The 21,097-nt window shown below is 38.5% G+C and overlaps 1 protein-coding gene across 4 annotated transcripts in view; it reads right to left on the reverse strand.

The window, feature by feature from the left end:
* Positions 1 to 21,097, reverse strand: part of PTPRZ1 (protein tyrosine phosphatase receptor type Z1) — a 175,594-nt gene that overhangs the window by 35,325 nt on the left and 119,172 nt on the right. For 2 of the 4 annotated variants that reach the window (XM_032305162.1, XM_032305161.1), the window contains exons 11-13: positions 14,643 to 14,689; positions 7,509 to 11,088; positions 2,569 to 2,713 (exon numbers count right to left, since the gene is read on the reverse strand). In XM_032305162.1, the coding sequence (XP_032161053.1) occupies positions 2,569 to 2,713; positions 7,509 to 11,088; positions 14,643 to 14,689 (3,772 nt within the window). The remainder of the gene's footprint in view (positions 1 to 2,568; positions 2,714 to 7,508; positions 11,089 to 14,642; positions 14,690 to 21,097) is intronic. The other 2 variants (XM_032305164.1, XM_032305163.1) reach the window with 1 other exon arrangement.

Raw genomic sequence — 21,097 nt, forward strand, 5'->3', positions numbered from 1 at the left:
AAAGACTCATTATATCACCTTACAATTACCTTTTCTAAGAAATTAGGTTAGAAAAACATTTTAATATATCAGCTCGGGAAAAACTCATAAGGACTGTTTACTACTAGGACTTCTGTTGGTATGCCATTCTGTTTTGTAACTTTTCCACAGGCTGTTCTTTCCACAAAGGTCTAAAGCATTTTCTTACTGGCTAGCGAAAGCATATGGTTCTACACCAGAATTTGAATACCTCACAAAAACCTTGAAGAATGCAGTAACATTGTCATTTTGTGTCACCAAGTAATATCCCTGGTGTATTACTGATCTAAAAAGTTACATTTTGAAGTGAGTTAATTTCAAATGGATGTGCCAAGGGCAGTTATGTTAAATTTTAAATAGATAAGTAAACAAGTGACAGGTTTTATCAAACTATGTGATAGAGAGATATAAAATATACACATGAAATCATCAGAGTGCTCATATTTTAAGCTAATGCACTGAATTCAAGGTACAGAAAGTGTTATTTGCAAGGAAAAGAGAAATATCTTATTGGCGAAAGTCAACTTAATATTTTCAACTGGTAATTTCTATCCTTTTTTTGCACATAACACAGATGAGGTGACCCATTATGAATAAAATATAAAAACCATTACAGATTTTAATATTCCATGAAATACCAAATCATATTAAGTAAGACACTTTCAAATTTGCAAAAAATAAACTTGAAATACTAAGTCAAAAAGATTAAAATTTTCATTCTAATTATTGCAACATTATAACGGCAAACCATCTGGAATTGTTATTAGAAATTTATTAGAATACCATTTTTAATGAAGCATAATTTGGGTTTTTTTTCCAACTTATTTTTTAAAATTAACTCTAATTCCAATTAACTTCAAAAATTGGTTTGGCAGGGAAAATCAGATGAGATAGAAACCAGAAATCTGAACAAACACAAAATCAGTGTTGGTAAAAAGTTTGGCCAACAAACTTAGTGGGGAGTAGGGAGAAAAGCAATATGAATTCTTGTTGAGCAAGCATTTATGGATTGTGTACGGGGTTCATGCTACTCTGCTGAGCACAGAATCTTCCATAAAAAGAGTCACTGGCAATTACAGGAATCAGTGAAGAAACCAGCTTTGTTTGCATCACGTTCTACACAAAACGGACTCCCAACTCATGTGTGATAACAAAAGTATGATCTGTTCTCTGTACTCTGCAGTTTACTCTTTTCTGTCAAGGTAGTCAGAGATGAAATACAGCTGGTCATGGAAACATTCTACCCTCGCCAACCAATGTCCAACCACATGCAATGACATGCTCCAGATCTCACTGTCTCAGACACACCCCGCTGCCCCCTGCTTTCCATCCTTCCGGCCTGCGGTGTTTCTGCCCGGAAGGCTCATCTCCTTTGTCTCCGCTTTCTGAGTCCTACCCAGCTGCGGCTGTCTTCTGGGACTATCAAGATCCCTTGTTCTCTGACTACTGTTCCCATTAGCAATTTCATTGATATAGTATGTTATAAATTTTTCATGGAAAATTTTCAATAGCATAAATTTCCCAGCCATAGTGACTCTCATTCACTCACTCATTCATTCATTCATTTTTTATATTTCCCATAGTAGTCAACATCGTACTGCACACATAGGAAATAGTAAACACGGTAAATATTTTTGAATAAACTGAGGGAATCAATTTTAGGATAACACATAAAGAGTGTCCTATGAACTCACAGAAAGATGTTGCAAAGAAAGGAATTAATTATAAAACTTCTGAACAAAATTCTCTTTTAAAACATAGGAAGAAATTACTAAGCTATGATTCCTTATATTGTCATAAAGTTTTTGTTTTCTTAGAGACAGTTATAATAGTTCTACTGACTTTCATTGTTTCCCCAGTAAACTCCCTAATTTGCAGTGTGTTCTGCTTGCTATGGGAAGGGAAGCTTCTGATGGGTGCAATTTTCTTTGTCCTTTAAGTGTCTTAATAGGAATCAATGATAGAAAAGCTGTATTTCATCCCCAAGGCAAATTATAATTAATTTTTAAATTCCATGCATCTTAATAGAGCCATCAACTTTATTTTCTCATTATATTCATATTTTAATTACTTGATTTTCACTTATATGTAATCATAAAATGTTTTTGGTTATCAGTATGAGGTTTGATGTGATAAAATCCTATTATAAATAAACTATGTTTTTACTATATCAAAAATTATGTTTTCTGAAACAGTAACTTTTGAAATTATTAACAGCTGGAGCATTTAGGCTGAGAAGCTTAGATTTACGTTGAACGTCATGATAATGTCTGAATGTTAATGAGATTAATAAGAAAGTATGCTGTCAAAATACTGGATTATATAATAACTGAAGCCAGAGTTCCTCCATTTTAACTTTGTTTCACGGAAGTATGAAGAACAGTCAAATCTTTTATGTCTCTGGATTTACAAAATCACCTTATTCATAGATAAATTAACAGCGCTCTCAAGTAAAACGAATTCTGAATACGCTTTGAAGAACTTTCAGGTAAAAAACAGGCAAAATCTAAGCTTTATGAAACACATGTCTAGAACAAGCACTCAACTTACCTCCAGTAGATGAGAATACCCACAAGAACCACTAGACAGATAAAAGTCAGGGCTGACACGATCACAAGGGGTATAACTGCCTTCTTCTCGGATTCCAGCCCCTCAGCTAGACCAATACGAGACTCATGGCTACTATTACTGGCCTCTGTAGTCGGAGAAAATTGAGAGAGTTGATATTTAAGCTTAAGAAAAAGTCACAACATTTTTCAACCGAGCAATTGCAACCTTCATTGCTGTTGCTTACCTTGACAATTTCAAATCTATGACACAAAGCATGTCTACAATTACAAGCCAGTTTAAGTAAAACAAAGTATAAAAGGAAGTCAGGCTATCAGAGCAGAGATTGGCACCTAGGTATGGGTGCTGTGGCAAGAAATGAGCATAAAACTGCCTTGAAAAGCTTGCTTAAAAGAAAACAGAACTACTAAAATAAGAAGACTGTCCAGTTTATAAATACAATGATCAGGAAAAACAATGCTACTTACTGCACCATATATAGTCTTGGTTTTCCAAACTTAATTTTAATGTTTCTACTCCTCCAATTAAATAAGTAGCTCAGAGCAATTAATAATTTATTAATAATTAATGAATACTTTCACAAAGAGGGAATCTTAGGATAACCCTTCTTACATTAGGATAACCATTCAACCCAGAACACTATTAAAAACTGTTAAAAACTTAAACGTGGGTTGCTTTTGCAGAGTCAATTTGAATGCCCTTCTTATCAACTATTTTTCTCTATCAGAAATAATACTATTGCATGCGAACTGAAGGAATACATAGATGGAAGGAAGAAATTCTTTCCCAATATGCAAGTGTAAATTACGGAAAAGGTTAAATTTTCTTTGGGTTAATTTTGAAGACGACACATGACTGTTTTTGTGACCAGTTGAACGCATTATCATGCAATATCACACGATATCAATGATTTCAAAATAATTGCAATGATTTGGCGCCATCCTTCCAGGTTGCTCAAAATAGTTTCAGAACTTCAGAGTGTCTGTGGCTAGTCACAATGCTTCCCTTCTCCTGTGACGCGTGGGCAGTGGGGAGCCCAGACAACTGGACATCAGAACGGCTCTGCCACGAGATGCTGACACTGCGACAAAGTGCTCGTAGTGTCTGCCTGCAGAAAGTCGGGAAGAACAACCTCCTAGGGCCCCATGGGAGTCTACACTGCTTTCTAGGCTCCTGGCACATGAGGTGCTTTTATACCAAGCTTCTCACTTTAGTGATAGGAGACAAAGGGAATTGGTTTAATTCAAAGATTTAAGGATACATTTGAGAGTAACAAATTTCTCAACACAGCCCTGAAGTAGATCTATCGGCAGAGAACTTAAGATTTAAAATGGTAGCTTCCTCCTGAAAATTGAAACAGAAAAGGTCAAGAATTTAATCCACTGATACATTTCTTGTATGACAAATGACACCCAAATTTCCCTAGACATTTGCTCTCAATGACGGATGCATTTGCTAGAAAACAGTAGAATCCAAAGGTGGGATTAAAAATCATAAAACTGAATAAAAAGTGGGAATACTGTAAATCAACTGCTCCCTGAGCTGTAGTTAGTACTCTCATGAGAGAAGACCAGACTTGAGCTTCTATTCTGTCAGTCAGATGCTCTGGTCATTACGCACTGCGATGAGGCTCATCTAGACGCCTAAAAACTCTGATGGTGAAAGCACTGAAAGTTTCTTTATAAAATTTAGGAAAGCATCTTGTTTCAATACATAACTGTCTTCACATTTTTTCTATTAAAATGATTGTTACCTCAATGGAAATTCTGTGGCTAAACAATGAACTAATCCACTTAGTAAAGTCCCGGGTACCTAGAAATTACAAATGGTGGTTAATATCATTAGTCATTCTTGAAATGTGGTTCCCAGAATATTGCCATCGGCATCGCCAGGGACTTGTTAGAATATTGCCATCGGCATCGCCAGGGGCCAATTGGGGCCCCATGCCAACCATCACAAAGCTGCTGAACAGAAACTCTGTAGGTCAGACCCAGCAATCTGTGTTTTAACAAGTCTTCCAGGTGATTTTGATCCACATTCATGTTTGAGAACCAATAATGTACATTAATTTACATACAAAGTGAGCTTATATAGTTACGGTGGTCTTCAGTGACCACAAATAATTATAGAAATATGTATATAGGTATATATGTGTATATATATGCATGCATGCATGGAGACACATATACCATTTGTGTATATGTATGCACATACACATATATGAGATAGGTCTGATCATATATGTGACATATATGTGAGATATATAACACGTAACATATGTAACAAATTACCATATATATCACACACACTATACACATGCACTATATACACACATGCACACAACATAAACTTGCAACAGACTTTACTCATAAGTTCTCTGGGACATCTGATTTTAGAATAAACTTTTTCACTGAGGAGTTAGAATGATAAACCCATGGTAATTACATATTAGGAAACCTAGGTTTTTTATTCAAGATGAGATACCACATGAAAGTATAGATAATCAGGGGCCCCTGGCTGGCTCAGTCAGTCGAGTATGCAACTCTTGATGTCGGGGTCATGAGTTCAAGCCCCAGGTTGGGTGCAGAGACTACCTTAAAAAAAAAAAAATAAAATAAAATATATCCCCCCAAATTAAAAAAAATATATTCATAAAAAAGGAAGTACAATCAACTGGTTGCTTTACATACTGTAATGAGGAACAACTAGTTGTACTGATCTTTAGAGTCATTAGCAGAGACTAAAAGACCTATTTCAATATGGTCCAGTAGCTATGTGGATAAGACAAGAATCTAGTGATAGATGATCAGTAAACAAAGTTAAGATTAATTCTTTAAAATACATTTTTAGAATAAAACAGTATAATTTTGGTATGACAAATTAAGCATTATGTATATTTTATTGTCCTCGATAACGAAAGCAAAGTCTCCAAGAGACAGACACCAATAACACATGATTCCAGTCTCAGTTTTGTGTTAACTGCCTATAGGACCTAAATCAAGTAACTTAGTGTCTCGGGTCTCACCTTATGCATTCATAAATTGCAGATACTTGTATTTGCCTTATCTATTTTGTTTTAGGGAACATGTATTATAAATTATCCTACATTCTAGAAGTACATAATAAAATAATAAGTTTCAAATTAGTCTGTACGCATTTGATAAAGAGCCATATTCCATTACTTTGTAAGAGAGAGTACAGATGATTTTTTGTAGATACAGTTTTAAAAGCAGGCAAGAATTCTTCCCTAATCTTGTCTGATCTTAGTTATGCCATTAATTATGTTACCTGATGATACTGGAAATTATATTCCTACTGTTTTTCTCCTCATCAGTGGGAGAACACACTCTTAATAATTAATCAAATTAGTGCAATGATAAGAGATCACAAAGTTTGAATTCATAATTCTAGGGTTGGCATTTTGCAATATAGTTTCTCCGTAAAAGCATAACGTAGCAAGGATGCAATGATGATGTCACTACCTAGTAAGACAGGAAAAAAAAGGATGAATTCCTGATATGTCTTTAAAATAAATCTAATAAAAATAAAAAAACCAGTACTATAATTGAAGCCAGACAATAATTTATGTATATGGCAACACTAATGAATATAGTGACCTATAGAATCATTACTAGTTCTCACATATCAGAGTGTGTTTAAACTGAAATGCAATGTTAAATAGGATCAAGTCAGAATGTAGAAAAACTTCTCTATCAAAAGGTACAAACTTTTAATTGCTGCTGCACTGACTGAAGGAAAAAATACACGACTAACAGAAAGGATGGAAATAACAAAGAGAAAAATAATCCTAATGAGACTGATCTCTCTGATCTGGCTTGCACATATCTGCTTTTATGCAATAAGATTGCAAGATGTTACCTGAACCTATCTTTTGACTTACTATGTTAAGAATGAAATATTTTCATTGCTAAAGAATTCCTTAAAATTTAATAAAAGCATATTATAAAATTCTTATGATCAAGTCAATGAAATTATCTAGTATTTCCTATGCCTAATGGCACTGAATTGCCCTTTCCTCCCCATTGGCATTTAAAGCAAACATCTGTAATATATAGGTTGCAAGGAATCTACTCGAAGAAACATCTGGCCAATAAACTAATTTGCATAAGATACATTAACAAATGAAATGCATGTCTACAGAAAGTGTTCTAATGTTTTACATCTTGTCATACAATACCTATACAGACTCTGCATATTAATGACCGTTATCTAACTTCTTAGAAAGGTGTATAAACACAAGTACGAAGTAGAAAGTATCTTGTTAGTTCACACTGCCCTCTTTAGGCAACATTAAGATAATCCAACAAAGACAACCTACAAAAATTAAAACGTTCTTTAAAAAAAAAAAAAAAAATCTTACCACTAACTCTCAAAACTCAGCAACAGAGCTTTTTTAAAGGTCCTCAGGCTGAGGTGGATATGCAAATTATCATACCTTTACTGTGGGGTGGGTCAGAGAGGTGTTTATGACATATTACTTATCGGAGTTTAATAATCCATTTTATAATTCAATGAAATTAGGTTACAACTTATTTTAGAACATAAGTGACTATAAAAATTAAAACTGTCTCAGAACAGCACACTCCAATCTATCATTTAAAAAGCAGTATACTAAAAATGCGTTACGCACACATAATTGTTCCCGCGTGTAACTAGCATTTTGCAGAATATGAAAAATTGACAATAAATAAAAAATGTTTAACTAGCCACTAACCAAAACGTGTTGAATATTCACAATGAGTAAAATCACACTTTAAAAAACTGCAAATGGCCTTGTTGAGTGTCTTGATGAAAAAAACAAAGTGATGTGCCACTTTACCAAATTTCTCCTTCCGTGATTTTTCTATTTTGGGGGAATAAAACCACCACACCGTGGTCTATCTCTGGGATCCATAACTAACCTGCCTCTGAAATGTTGAATACGTCTGCGTGCCTGCTAGTCACAGTCGGTGCCGAGGACTGTGGGGATCCGGGAGTGATTTCTGAGTCAACTGCTTCCAGGACCCCATCCACATCTCTTTCATTAATGTCTGGAAAACTGAAATCTGTGGAGGTCTCATTATCATTCAGGTTATCTGAGAGAGCTTGCCCTGATCCACTCTCTTCATCACTTGCAACAACGGCCCACGCTTCGGATTCTGGAGTGAAAGGAAGCAGGGCATTACCCGTCTGAAGGTCACTGTGCTGTTTTCCATCACTGGGCTTTTGGGGAAGCACCTTTGCTGGTGGTGACTTATCGGGACTCCTGTCCCTCTCGGTCTGACTGGCTGAGAGGTCACCTGGGACTTTATTTTCTTCGTCAGAATTTTCAGATAGTGAATATGAGCTTGGGTTATTCTGATCCACAAGATTGCTCTCTTGGGTGTCTGAATCATTCATGACCTTTTCCTGCGATTCTCTATAGGAGGAGCACGACATACACTTACTTAGGGATAAGCCGTCTCTATCTCTGTCATCATAATCATCACCATAATCATCAACATCACCATCGTCACCACCACCCACCGGATCAGCGTCAGAGGTGGCGCTCTGAATCAGCTCAGAAGTTGTCTGAGAAGGGAACAGTGACTTGGTTGTGGGGACAGCGGCATCTTCGACGGGAGGAACCGCTGGAACGGAAACATACACACTTCCTAAAGGGACAGGACGAGCGGCAGTTACGGGTGTATCAGAGACAACGGCTGGGCTACCAGCGGACACCTCGTCAGTGACATACCCCTTGGTGGAGGTGAAATCATCATCGGGATACGTGAGCTTATTTATAAGCGTATCTGGTGGCACATCAATCGATAAAACAGGAGTAGCAAACGCATGCCTTCCTTTCGGGAGAAAGGCCTGGTTCATCTCCAGATCGGCAGTTGGGAACAACTCAGGTACCATTTGCTGGGAACTTTTGCCGTCAAGCAAAACTGGTTCAAAGTATCTCTCACTCGCGTAAGAAATGGTTAAACCTTGAGGTGAAGCAGCGTGTGCGCTAGAAGCAGGCAGTACATGGGCAACAGGCACAGACGTAGCGAGCAGCGTGTTCTCGCTCCAAGCAGAGCTGGAGGCCAGGAGACGCAACACCGTAGAACTAACAGGATCGACCTTGGGGGTCTCGATCGATTGTGGCTCACTAGGCAAGGGGGGCAGAGCGGTTTTAAGCAACGAGTCAACACCAGAAGCCTGAATAGAGGGCTGCAGCAACACGTCAGCATGGAAAGGAGCCGAGGGCTCATGAAGGAAGAGCTGAGTTGAAGCAGCTAATGTTTCCCTAGAAGCGGGGTCAGAGGAGCCTGGCTCTGAGCTCGCACTGAGCGCAGGTCTAAGCAAAGTGTCACCGAACGCTCGAGAGGCGGCATGGGCAGGTGGAACTGAAAAGGTATTCTTCGGAGCTTGACTAATTTCATGCTCAAAAACCTTAGTGGCAGGAGGAGCGACAGACCCTGGAAACAAGCCCTTTGTGCTAGAAAAGGAAACGGGGGATTCTTGTAAAGACGTGGTCAACTTATTTGGGGTATCATACAGGTTGGGCGGGGCTGTGCTTTCCGGAGGGTACACCAGCTCACTGAAAGAAGAAATCTGCAGTTCAGTCTCATTTCCATACATTATGTCACTTTTCGAAAGCGGCTTATTCTCATCACCAAACACAGATGTTGTGTATGTAAATTCAGCTACAGAAACAGGTGAAGACACGTTAAGGGCTGTCAGGCCATCTGTGTCCGGTAAAAGAAATTCACTATCGGAGGAGGCTGCGGACCACTCCCCATCCCCGGAGGGGCCGGGAGGAGGTGGCAGCAAGGACGCGGTCGCGGTCGGGGTTATGAACGAAGACGGAGGCGCCGGAGCGTGGCTAGGGCTGCTAAACGGGGGAGCCGGGAGAGAGACACCCACAGAACCATGCACGGGGACTGCCGAGCTGCGGGGCACCGTGAAGAAGTGTGGGGAGCCCTCCTGACTAGATAAGGCACGGGAAGGCTCAGGCCCCGAAGAACGTGCATGCACCGCGACATCACTGCTGGGTGGTTCGGCGTGAGAAAACATAAGCGTTTGGTAAAGGACACCAGATTCACTACCGCCAAATTCCAAGGTCTCCGAAGCAGCGTGAGCAGTGGGCTGATGTGACGTCACATCAGAACATTGAGCAAGGCTGGCCTCTAACAGCAAATCACCCCCAGCCACCGGCAGAGAAGCATGCAGGGACAGCTTATCGCTCGCAACAGCTGAAGTAACTCGTGGGAGGAGCTGAGAAACCGTGTACAGGTGCTGAAACAATTCACTACTGAAGGAAGCAGAGGAAAATGGAAGCAAAGGCGCACCATCATAGGAAGACAGGATGGAGTCAAATGACACACCGACACTGGGAAATACAGGCGTAGCATGCAAGGCCGAATCACTACTTGAAGCAGCGGGGGTAGTGTTGAGGCTCTGATTGTCAAGCAACAAAGGGGTGACTAGAGGAAAGATGTCACTACTGTAGAAAGGTTGAAGAGGTGTCTCACCATTGTACACCGGTTGAGTCGTCTGCGACTGTACCAAGCTGACAGTGGGGACCGAGTCCTGTTGCGCAGAGGATGGAGTAAACGCGTGAGGGGTTATCTCAGTCGGGAAGTAGGCAAAGGTAGAATAAGGTGGCATCTCCAGATCCGTGACCGGGGCACCCTGTGACACCAGCGGGCCCGGAGATGAAGACTCAGCTGTCTTCTCAGGTTCCTCGGTACGTATCTCGGTGTAGTTAGTCTGGAGAAGGCTCTCTCTGCCCGATCCAGCGTCGGCTTGTGTTACCACATCTGTGGTGCTAACAAACCACACGTTTCCGTCAATGGAAGGATCCTTCAGAGATTCTTCCGAACCCGAAGAGGCTGACCCTTCGGAAGCATTTCTTGTAGATTCTGGTAGAAGGACATCATATGTGATCGCCTCTGGGTTTTCGGAAGAAAACACATACCCGTGGGATATGTTCTCAGAGAGGAACGGCATAGAAGAAGTTGCCGGACTGGAGCCCGAAGAATCGTCAGCTCCTGTATCGAGCTTGAAACTCGTCAATAAACTCTCATCCTCACTGATATCAGTAGAGACTTCTTGAGATTCCGTTATAGAAGCTGTATTTAAAGATTCCACGGTCCCAGTCAAGTTCATTTGTGGAACCCTGAGAAGAGTTTTCAAGCTGTCATTTAAAGAGGCTGCACTGCCTTCCAGAGGGTGAGGTGGCATTTTAGTCACAGTCCGAGAAGTCAAAGTAACATCTTTCTGGGGGGCTAATCCAGTGACTGGTTGGGAAGTGGAATCTAAAGATATGTTGGGAATATGACCCTTCCCAGAGAAGTCACTTCCTCTTGTTGGGGAACGGTTAGTCTTGGCCTCATTGTATTTAGTCCCTACGTGATTGTAGTTTGTTGTAGTAGGAATCTGGAGTTCCTTTCTCCTTATTTGGTTTGAGGCACTGTCTCGACCAGGATTTACAACAGTGTCTTCTCCAATGTCTTTTCCCTCTTCTTCCTCCTTTTGAAAGGCAAACAAGATTTAGTGGAACATAAGGAAATAAGAAAAAAAGACTTCTTAATAAAGCTTATACTGCATTATACTGTTCATCTTCACTTGTGGAAACTTCTCCTCATAAAGCACCATCCCACAGAAGCCATGTCTCTATCCTATAGCCTTTATCGTCCACGTTCTACGGACACTAGTTTTCATTAAACTTAATGAAAACTTCCTATTTATGACTGTCTTTATTTTAATGCTGTGAAAGTAATTAAATTAGTAGGTACCACAGCTTTGAAAGAAAGGTGCATTATAATTTATTTATTGATAGTGTTACTTAAAATGGTACTTATTTTGTATTATGTTTCTCTGTTCAGCTCATCCAGCAACAAATTGAATAGCAATTAGCTTCTCATAATATGAAATGAAACAATTTATTTCAAAGATGTAACGAGCTGCATATTCAGAATATTTCACTGTTTACATTCAGAATAAATCGTAATTTTTAACCCCTCACAAAAGGAAAACTTAAGACTAGAAGAAGTTTTGGTTTTTCATTTTGTTTTAAATATTTTCCACTCTGGGGCTACTGGGTGGCTCAGTCCTTGGATATCTGCCTTCAGCTCATGATACTGGGGTCCTGGGATCTAGCCCTGCATTGGGCTCCTTGCTTGGCGGGAAGCCTGCTTCTCCCTCTCCACTCTCCCTGCTTGCCTTCCCTCTCTTGCTGTGTCTCTCTCTCTGATAAGTAAGTAAGTAAATAAATAAACAAACAAAATCTTTTTAGTATATGTGCTGCCTAAGCGAGCAGAACAAACAAAATCTTTTTAAAACGTAATAAATAAATGTTTCCACTCAAGACATAGGCAGATATTTTATTATAGTTATTTTTTATTTTATTTTATTTAAACTCAATGAATTAACATATATTATTTTTTAAAAATTTTTTATTTATTTATTTGAGAGAGAGGGTGGAGGGGAGGAGCAGAGGGAGAGGAGACAAGCAGATACTGATCTCAGGGAGCTTGATCTCAGGACCCTGAGATCATGTCCTGGGCCAAAACCAAGAATCGGACGCTTAACTGACTGAGACACCCAGGCGCCCCCATGGGCAGACATTTTGTTAAAGACAAATTGTCAAAGTATGCTTCTAGCACTAGTTATTTAATTTTGTGTTTTCCTTAGAAACACCATTCAGGTGACCCAGATCTTCTAGGAACACTTGTCCCTGTAATGGCCCAGGAGTGTTCCAGCTAAAGGTCAGTCAAGACCCATGCTTTCTGCTCTTTTTTTTTCCCCTTTTTTTAACTGTGCATTTTATAATACATCTAATCATATGCTTAGAAAACTAAACTGCAGGGGTGCCTGGGTGTCTCAGTGGGTTAAAGCCTCTGCCTTTGGCTCAGGTTATGATCTCAGGGTCCTTGGATCGAGTCCTGCATCGGGCTCTCTGTTTAGCGGGGAGCCTGCTACCCTCCCTCTCTCTCTGCCTGCGTCTTTCCTACTTGTGATCTCTGTCTGTCAAATAAATAAATAAAATATTAAAAAAAAAAGAAAACTAAACTAAAGATACTAAACTAAAGATACATGGCATTTTTAGTCCACATGGGATATGATTTTGCCAGTTTGCTAACACTGTCATTTATTAGATCTTTTAAAGTCACGTCCCTTAAAAGAAGAAAGCTGACAGAGTACAAATTTGTAAGAACTAAACCAGTATCATGGAAAGAATCTGAATCTTAAACCATGTTCAGATAACTCTCAGAATCCAATGAAGATGGGGATGCCTGGGTGGCACAGTTGGTTAGGCGCTCAACTCTTGGTTTTGGCTCAGGTTGTAATCTCAGAGTAATGGAATCGAGCCCCACACCATGCTCTAGGCTCACTGAGCCTAAGAAGCTCTCCCTCTGCCCCTCCCCCCCACCACTCGCGCATGTGTACTCTCCCTCTTTCTCTCTAAAAATACAAGTCTTTAAAAAAATGATGCACCATTTATTAATGCTACCTATGAAGTCACGTGACCTCATGTCAACATTTCAAGAAGAACAGATCATTCGTTCTCTATGATTACTTTATACATACCTGAAACCACAAATATTTTAATGTATACTCCCTACATTTTCTTACAGAGTTACTGTGAATCTCTCTTCCACTATGGTTTTGAACTGTGTCACACCTGTAATTCTTCACAGCTTCGACTTAGAAAATTTTACTGTAAGGCCTTGATCATGCTGGAGATATTTTTTCCTTCAAAGTAATGCATTTTTATTTGAAGGCAATCTAAGAAACATCCCCCAAACTATTCACTTCCAAATTCAGTTTTAGCAACCATTACATCTGTAATTCCAGGAATCTGCCAACCTCCATCATTCACGCCTGCATGAATCAATGGTAGTGACTAGTATTATGGACGAAGCATTTATGCCCTCCCCCCAGGCTGTATGCTGAAATCCTACCCCTCAAAGGGACAGTATTAGGAACTGAGGCCTTTGGAAGTAACTGAAATTAGGTGAGGTCTTAAGGGTAGAGCCTTCATGAATGGGATTAATGTCCTTATAGTCAGAATCATGAGAGAGCTTGCTTCTTCTGCTCTGTTCACTGCCATGTGAAGATACCATGAGAAGCTGTCAGTCTGCAACCTGGTGATCATTTCTAGGTAGACACCTATCCATGTGCACACACACACACACACACACACACAAAGATACCTTTAGCTGAATTTTGTGAACTCTTGTTGAAAGGTAGATGGCTCACTTTGATAAAATAATCCTTCGCAGGAGGGAAGTGCCATAAGATATATAAATTATTGAGACAATTATACATTTGAGAACACAATCTAACTGCCATCTATTGCCACATGGCAGCATTAGTTACCACACTCTGTGACCTCATGCACACGTGTACATATGCATACATTCATACGACATTAAGAATAGCACCTGGATTTAACATATAATCTCAGTTAGGATGAACAGTACATTTTGGCTGAGGATGAAACAGAAGGTGCATCCACCATATCTTCTCTATTTTAAAAACTAAGACGATGTTAAAATTTATAAATATTCTTGAATACCTACATATAAGACATTATGCTAGCAACAGACACTCATCAGATGAACAATCCAAACACAATTATTTATATTGAATGGGCAAAAGAACATATACAACTTGTATTTGTGCTCATATTTATTATCAATCTGTCAATCATTAAAGTATTTATAAATAATCTGTAGAAATATTAAGAACTGGTTAAATATTAGTCTTTCAGAAAAAACTTGAACACTGAAAAAATTCTAAATTATAGATTTAGTTTATAGCTATAATTATCTTTAAAGTTCATTTTTTTCATCATCATCCCTTTTTGTTATTTTTATGATTCTATCAAAGTCTCTTCCAGTTCTTCCAGGGAAGAATCCTGTGTATCAATTACGTGGCCGTCTACAGAGCTCAGCAACTAACCGTACGATGAATAATGCATCACGAACTTTGATTGATGCAACATCTGAAACTTAACCAATCACTGAAAAAAGACTTTTTAATTTTATAACATGTTAATATAAAAATAGCTACAATACCTTGACTATTTCTTCAGTTCCAATTAATTCAGGGAAGAGGTCAAGTTCTACGAAATCAAAAACAAAATTATTAAAATGTTTATCCAACAATTCCAACCCTGCAGGTTTACCTTTGGATGGAAAGGGGAGAGAGAGAGAGGAAAAAAAAAAAAAAAAAAAAAAAGACTTGTTAGCTTTGAAAATACAAAATCTCCAAAAATAAAAATTTCAGATTTTAGGTTTCAATATTATTGAATACTACATAACACACCGTTACGCACAGCTATCTGAAACTGCATTCAAAACCTTTATCTCTATCCTCGACTCCAACTCCCTTCTCCTTCCCCCTCCCCTCTGTGTGGGAGTAAAGCTAAGAAGGGAGAGGCAGACAGGCTGATATTACTGAGTATAAAAAACTGAAATAATTTTTCATCCGTGTAGAGCTTCATCCTTAGCAGGGCTGATAGTTCGTGCAATGCCAGGGATTAGGGAGAGAATTGACAGGATTTAGGGGCGCCTGGGTGGCTCAGTCGGTTAAGCGTCTGCTTTCGGCTCAGGTCATGATCCCAGGATCCTGGGATCGGGCCCTGCATCAGGCACCCTGCTTGGTGGGGAGCCTGCTTCTCCCTCTCCCCCTACATGTGTGCTCTTTCTCTCTCTCATTCGCTCACTCTTTCTCTCAAATACATAAATAAAATCTTAACAACAAAAAAGAATTGACACGATTTATTTTCTTGTTCAGCTACTTATTCCTTCAGTTCCTCTTCTGGTTGAGGGTCACATGATTCCTTTACTACTGTGAATCTGGGCTCACGCTAATATATATGTACACAGGGTGTCACACCAAATGGACAGGAACGACTGACCAGAGTCACTCCAGGCCCTCCTCCCCAGGGAAACTCAGTAGTGCTGTCTACGCAAACAACGCACTGGCCAGGATCGTTCAAGCCTGCAGTTCCCAATGACCAGAATCAGTCTATCTCCAGGACATGGATATCTCAGTCCTGAAACAAAACCTGTCAGCAAATGTGAGGAAAGATTAGGAGCTGGTTCTCTCTCCAACGAGGATTCTAGACCCGATGCCAAATTACGGAGGGGCCCACGGGAGAAGCACTGTTCCTCACGCTTCATCCGGGCTGCAATGGCTTCAGCTTGAGTTGAGCATTATTAAAAGAAAGCTTCTAAAGCATCTCACTCCATCTCCAAAATTCATGCTCTTCACTATCCCAAGGCTGCTTCTGTTCTAGGCTTTATACCTCTAGGTATCCTCCCGGGAAATGCATAAGCTCTAAAGTTTTCAAAGTGAATTAACATGAAATGTTGATCACATCCAGGCCTGTTTTGTAACACAGGCTTCCTTTCTTTCCTTTATCCCCCCCACCCCCCCACAATAGCCAAACTGTGGAAGGAGCCGAGAAGTCCTTCAACAGACGAATGGATAAAGAAGATGTGGTTCATATACACAATGGGGTATTACTCGGCGATCAGAAAGGATGAATACCCACCATTTGTATCAACATGGACGGGACTGGAGGGGATTATGCGGAGTGAAGTCAGTCAGTCAGAAAGAGACAATTATCATAGACAATTATCATTTGGTTTCACTCAGATGTGGAACATTAGGAATAGGATCACAGGGCAAGGGAGGGAAAACGGAACGGGAAGCCATCAGAGAGGGAGACAAACCATGAGAGACTTTAGACTCCGGGACTCAAACTGAGGGTTATGGGAGGGAAGGCAGTGGGAGGATAGGGTAACTGGGTGATGGGGATTACAGAGGGCACTTGTGGTGATGAGCACGGGGTATTATATGCAGCTAATGAATTGTTGAACACTACATCAAAAACTAATGATGTACTATATGTTGGCTAATGGAACATAATAAAAAAATAAAAAATAAAATAAAATATACATACAGAAAAGTTAAAAAAAAAAACCCACAGACTTTTTTGAGTTTATTTTTATCAGAAAATTTCTAGGCATTAAGAAATGTAAGACCCTAAAAAAAAAAAAAAAAGCAAGAAATATAAGACCATCACGTAGTCCTAAGCATGGATTGTACTTAGAGGAGTCAAGAAAAATTGAGAAGTGATTCACCCTCTCAGGAGAAGTTAGATAAAATTAATACCTTTGACTCTTTGGCTATCTCAAAGTTACTTACCCTGAACAATGTTAATTTAGCCCTGAGTTAAATTTCAATACTCTATTTTTTTTTTCTTTCTTGTTAAAACCAACCATGAAAGAGTCTGGATCCTTTATTTGGATCATTAATGTTCTCCATTTTCTATTTTTCATGCTCTTTATTCTTTATGTTTTAAAATTAAACTGATTTCAATAGTTTTAAACATTTGTGTCTCTATAACCTCCAAGGAAATCAGTACAGGTGAGTTTAAAGACGGGATGGATGCAGTGAAACTGTAAAAGACAAACAAGAACCTTCATATGATTTTCTATAAACTACAATTAGAGAAGTTCATGGACATGAAAGCCTTCAAATTCAGCCTGTAACACAATGCATAATTTTACTGAAATGCTTCTAAATGGAGTTACACCTTTTCATGTACTTTTAAAATATTTTAATATTAATAAGGGCAAGTCTTAACAAATATTTGCTAGTGATACTTATATGATACTGTCAATTTTTCTCTGTGGGAAAAAAATTTGTCTTTGTGGGGAAAAAAGTCTCAGTGATAATCCGTTCTCTTCAACATGATTAAGGAAATGTTTTAAAAATTAAAAACAAGCAAGCATGGGGCACCTGGGCGGCTCAGTGGGTTAAAACCTCTGCCTTCAGCTCAGGTCATGATCCCAGGGTTCTGGGATCGAGCCCCATATTGGGCTCTCTGCTCAGCAGGGAGCCTGTTTCCCCCTCCCTCTCTTTCTCTGCCTGCCTCTCTGCCTACTTGTGATCTCTGTCTATCGAATAAATAAATAAAATCTAAAAAAAAAAAAAAAAACCAATGAACCAAACAAAAAAAAAAAAAAAAACAAGCAAGCAAACCATGATCTAAGTTTACCTAACTTCATATTTCTAATGGGCAAAAACATTTTCTTACTGATTGTCAAGGCTGGGGTAGGGTATATATAATTACCACATTAAGGACTGACTTCCTTTTCTTTCTATATTCTCAGAGTATGTCATTGCATGGGATCTATTTTTATCCCTTCACCACAGCACAAACTGACTATAAGGATTTGGGTTCTTGTAAGTTAGAATACATGATTTTACCCAGTCATTTCCCCTGAAGAGTATCAATGAGTTCTACAAAAACTAGCTTTACTGTTCACCCCTATAAGAAGTGAGACATTTCCTCTGGGCCTGCTTTAGGCCCGAGGGGCAGAATGTATGGCTCCAAGCAGTCCTTGGGTCCCTCTTTGCTTCATGGCACTCTCATGGGTAAATACCCCAAGCGTGGATGACTTCATATCTGTAAGTATTAACCCACTTCGAAGGATCTTCGTTTTGGTTTCCAATTTGATTATTCAAATTGACCAAAATTCTGGGGTTGCCCTGGAATACTTCTTCCCCATTATAGTCCAAAAATCTGCTCCTGGGCCTCTTCAGAACAATTTGGAAATAAAATAATTTTAGAAAATGTTTCCTCTCTTCCTGGAGATTCTGAGGCCATATTTCTAACTCGGAGAGTTCCCAGCACCCAAGGTGTCATTCTGGTGATGGGCACAAGATCTCATACTGGGTGCCCTCTGGCCAGCTGCTTCCTCACAAACAACTGCTGTTTCAGTAGCCACTGACCTGATTCAGGCAATACTGATACATTACGTTGTTCAAAATTATACTAGTTTACAGTCTTCTCGTTCACGTTCTCAAAACAGACTGCATGAAGGCTATAAAATGTCCAACAGTAAAGATGGTTAATATTTTTTCTTTCTAGTGAACACTTAAAATTCACGTTTAAGTGTGATAACTGAACAAAAGCAATTGATTCATTCTGGTTTTGGAGGCACATGTAATGTTAAGTTTTCTAAAAAAACACGTTAGTCACACAATAATATTCCATAACACAAAAAAGCAACACTGACGTCGGTTGGCAGGCAAGGCTTATTTAATTCAAGGAAGCCAAGTTTCACAGTGCAAAAGGGCAAAGCAATGTAGACTGCAATCTCTTCAAACTGTGATTTCAAATATTATTATATAATAACACCCATAGCACAGGATGGTACAGCAGAGAAAGGACAAATGTATAGTGATTGAACAAACACAACTATAATATGACTGAAAAGCACACAACAACAGAAAAATGTGTTGATCTAATTCACCATGCATTTAAATTTGACACATACAATTATCAAGGCCCTACAACATGTACTTAAATAATTTCCTCTATAATTGTATAATAACTAACTCTATGTAGAAATGATACAATTATTTTAGTTATAATGAAATAAATAGATTTATGAATTACTTATTCATAAATATAATTTTCTACAAAGAATATACATTTCAGTTTAACCTTAACAAGATTTCCTGGACAAAATCAAATTGTTTCTTAATATAAATTTATGCATGTATTTGAAAATGGCAATTTGTAGTAATGTTTCATGGCCACTAGTCTTATGGTGACATTGCGGTACACAAGTGTAATTAAAATGCACAAACAACAATCAAATTAGCCCAAGTTAAACTCACAGTTTGGAAGGTTGAGTTTTCTTTCATGGATATGGATTAAAATATTTGAAATCTACCATTGAAAGAATGAGGCAGCTATAAAATGACCTCCTTCATCTATTTTTAACAAAAGCAAAAAACTACACACAGTATTTAGAAGAAAGCTTATCTGAAATAATAATAAATAATTCAATAGGATACATTATAATAGTACTAAGTTAATGAACAACATGATTAACAGGATGAAATGGTACTAATAAAAACGATGAAATAAGCAGCAAACTCAAAGGCCACCTATATCTCCATTAGCCACATAAATCATAAAACTCACAAATCTTGTAGATATCATCACACTAAACCACAAGAGAGTACTTTGGTCAAGATTTTTACTGTGATATATTTACCACAGAAACAATATTTAAGATAATGTAGTTTTAATAACAAATTGGAAATATATGAATTGAAATGCCACTACCACCTTTTAGATCAGGAAAAATGAGTTCTAAAAGAACAAATGTCTTCTTTATGAAAAATAAGAAGACCCCAAATATTGGGTAAGTTGGCTTTTGACGGAGGGCTTTTTGGTAGAAATAATTAAGGACTAACTTATGTAAGTTTTTAACATTAGCTTGGAAGAGGAATATCATAGTGGAACATCAAATCAAATACCATCTTTTACTAAAACATCATTACTGTATAAAGTGCTTTAAGGGAGTGAGATATCCATGGAGATTAAATGCTATGCCCAAATTCATATCTCATAATAAATCCTCATATCTGAGGACACAACAGTGTCCTCAGCCTTTGAATAAATGGAAATCAAGTTACAATGTTTGTTATTACATATAAATGCTACATATGATACAAGGATGTTGTACTTTGGGCCAATAGAGACTCAGTTGGACAGGAGCACTCAGAAATCACTTCTGCAGAAAATAAACATTCAGTCTGTTTTTCTTTATGCAATAAGCATCTCACCAACATAAAAAGAGAAAAAAATTCCTAAAGTTTAAAATTCTGACATAGTGGATAGAGTCCGAAAGACATGCCACAAATAGCTAGAAGTAATTATTTTTTGTAAACTCCTGGGAAATTGTTTTATGGGCAGAAATGAGAGTGGTATAATTAAATGACAGTAGCAAATTAAGTGAATGTATTTAACATAATTCATACCCTAAAATACACAACAGCATTCAGGGGGATTTTTATACGCCAGATTTCATCAATTCACATACGACATTGGCCCAATATAGTCAACGTTGCTATGTTAAACACGTCATTTTCTGGGTGGATCCATGTGGGGAACTTTGGGGAGGGAGGACAGCCAGTGGGGGCGCACGGTATGGGATAACTGCTAACGGGCCAATTAACTGGGTGCTCAAGTTTCCATAAGATTTAGAGCTCACATTCTGTTTAACAATAACCTCCTTCTGAAAATCAATGCTAAATAAAAACAATACATTATACCCAGGCCATGAGGCAGACCCTAAGAAATATTAAATAGTGACACTGCCATCGTGATAGTCGTAATAGTCAATAGCCATCCACATTTTAATCTGGGAAATATCTGGGCAAGTTCTGCAGCCTACGGTTTAGGAGGATACATAATCTATCATCTAATGCTCTGACAAACATACTTTAGCTTAAAAATTTAACTAGTGAGAACACCCCAGTTGAGGTAATCCATGAACAAGCTTGTAATGGAGCAAAGTCCTTGCTGTATCATAGAGACCAAAGGCTCATCAGCATACCAGTGTTTCTTCAATACAGCAAACTGGAATAGGCTTTAATTAATATATTACCATCCATTAAAAATGTATAAAAATATCAGTGAGTTGACTCATGGTAT

Source organism: Mustela erminea, chromosome 11 (genome assembly GCF_009829155.1).
Source record: "Mustela erminea isolate mMusErm1 chromosome 11, mMusErm1.Pri, whole genome shotgun sequence".
In the NCBI taxonomy this organism is placed as follows: domain Eukaryota; kingdom Metazoa; phylum Chordata; class Mammalia; order Carnivora; family Mustelidae; genus Mustela; species Mustela erminea.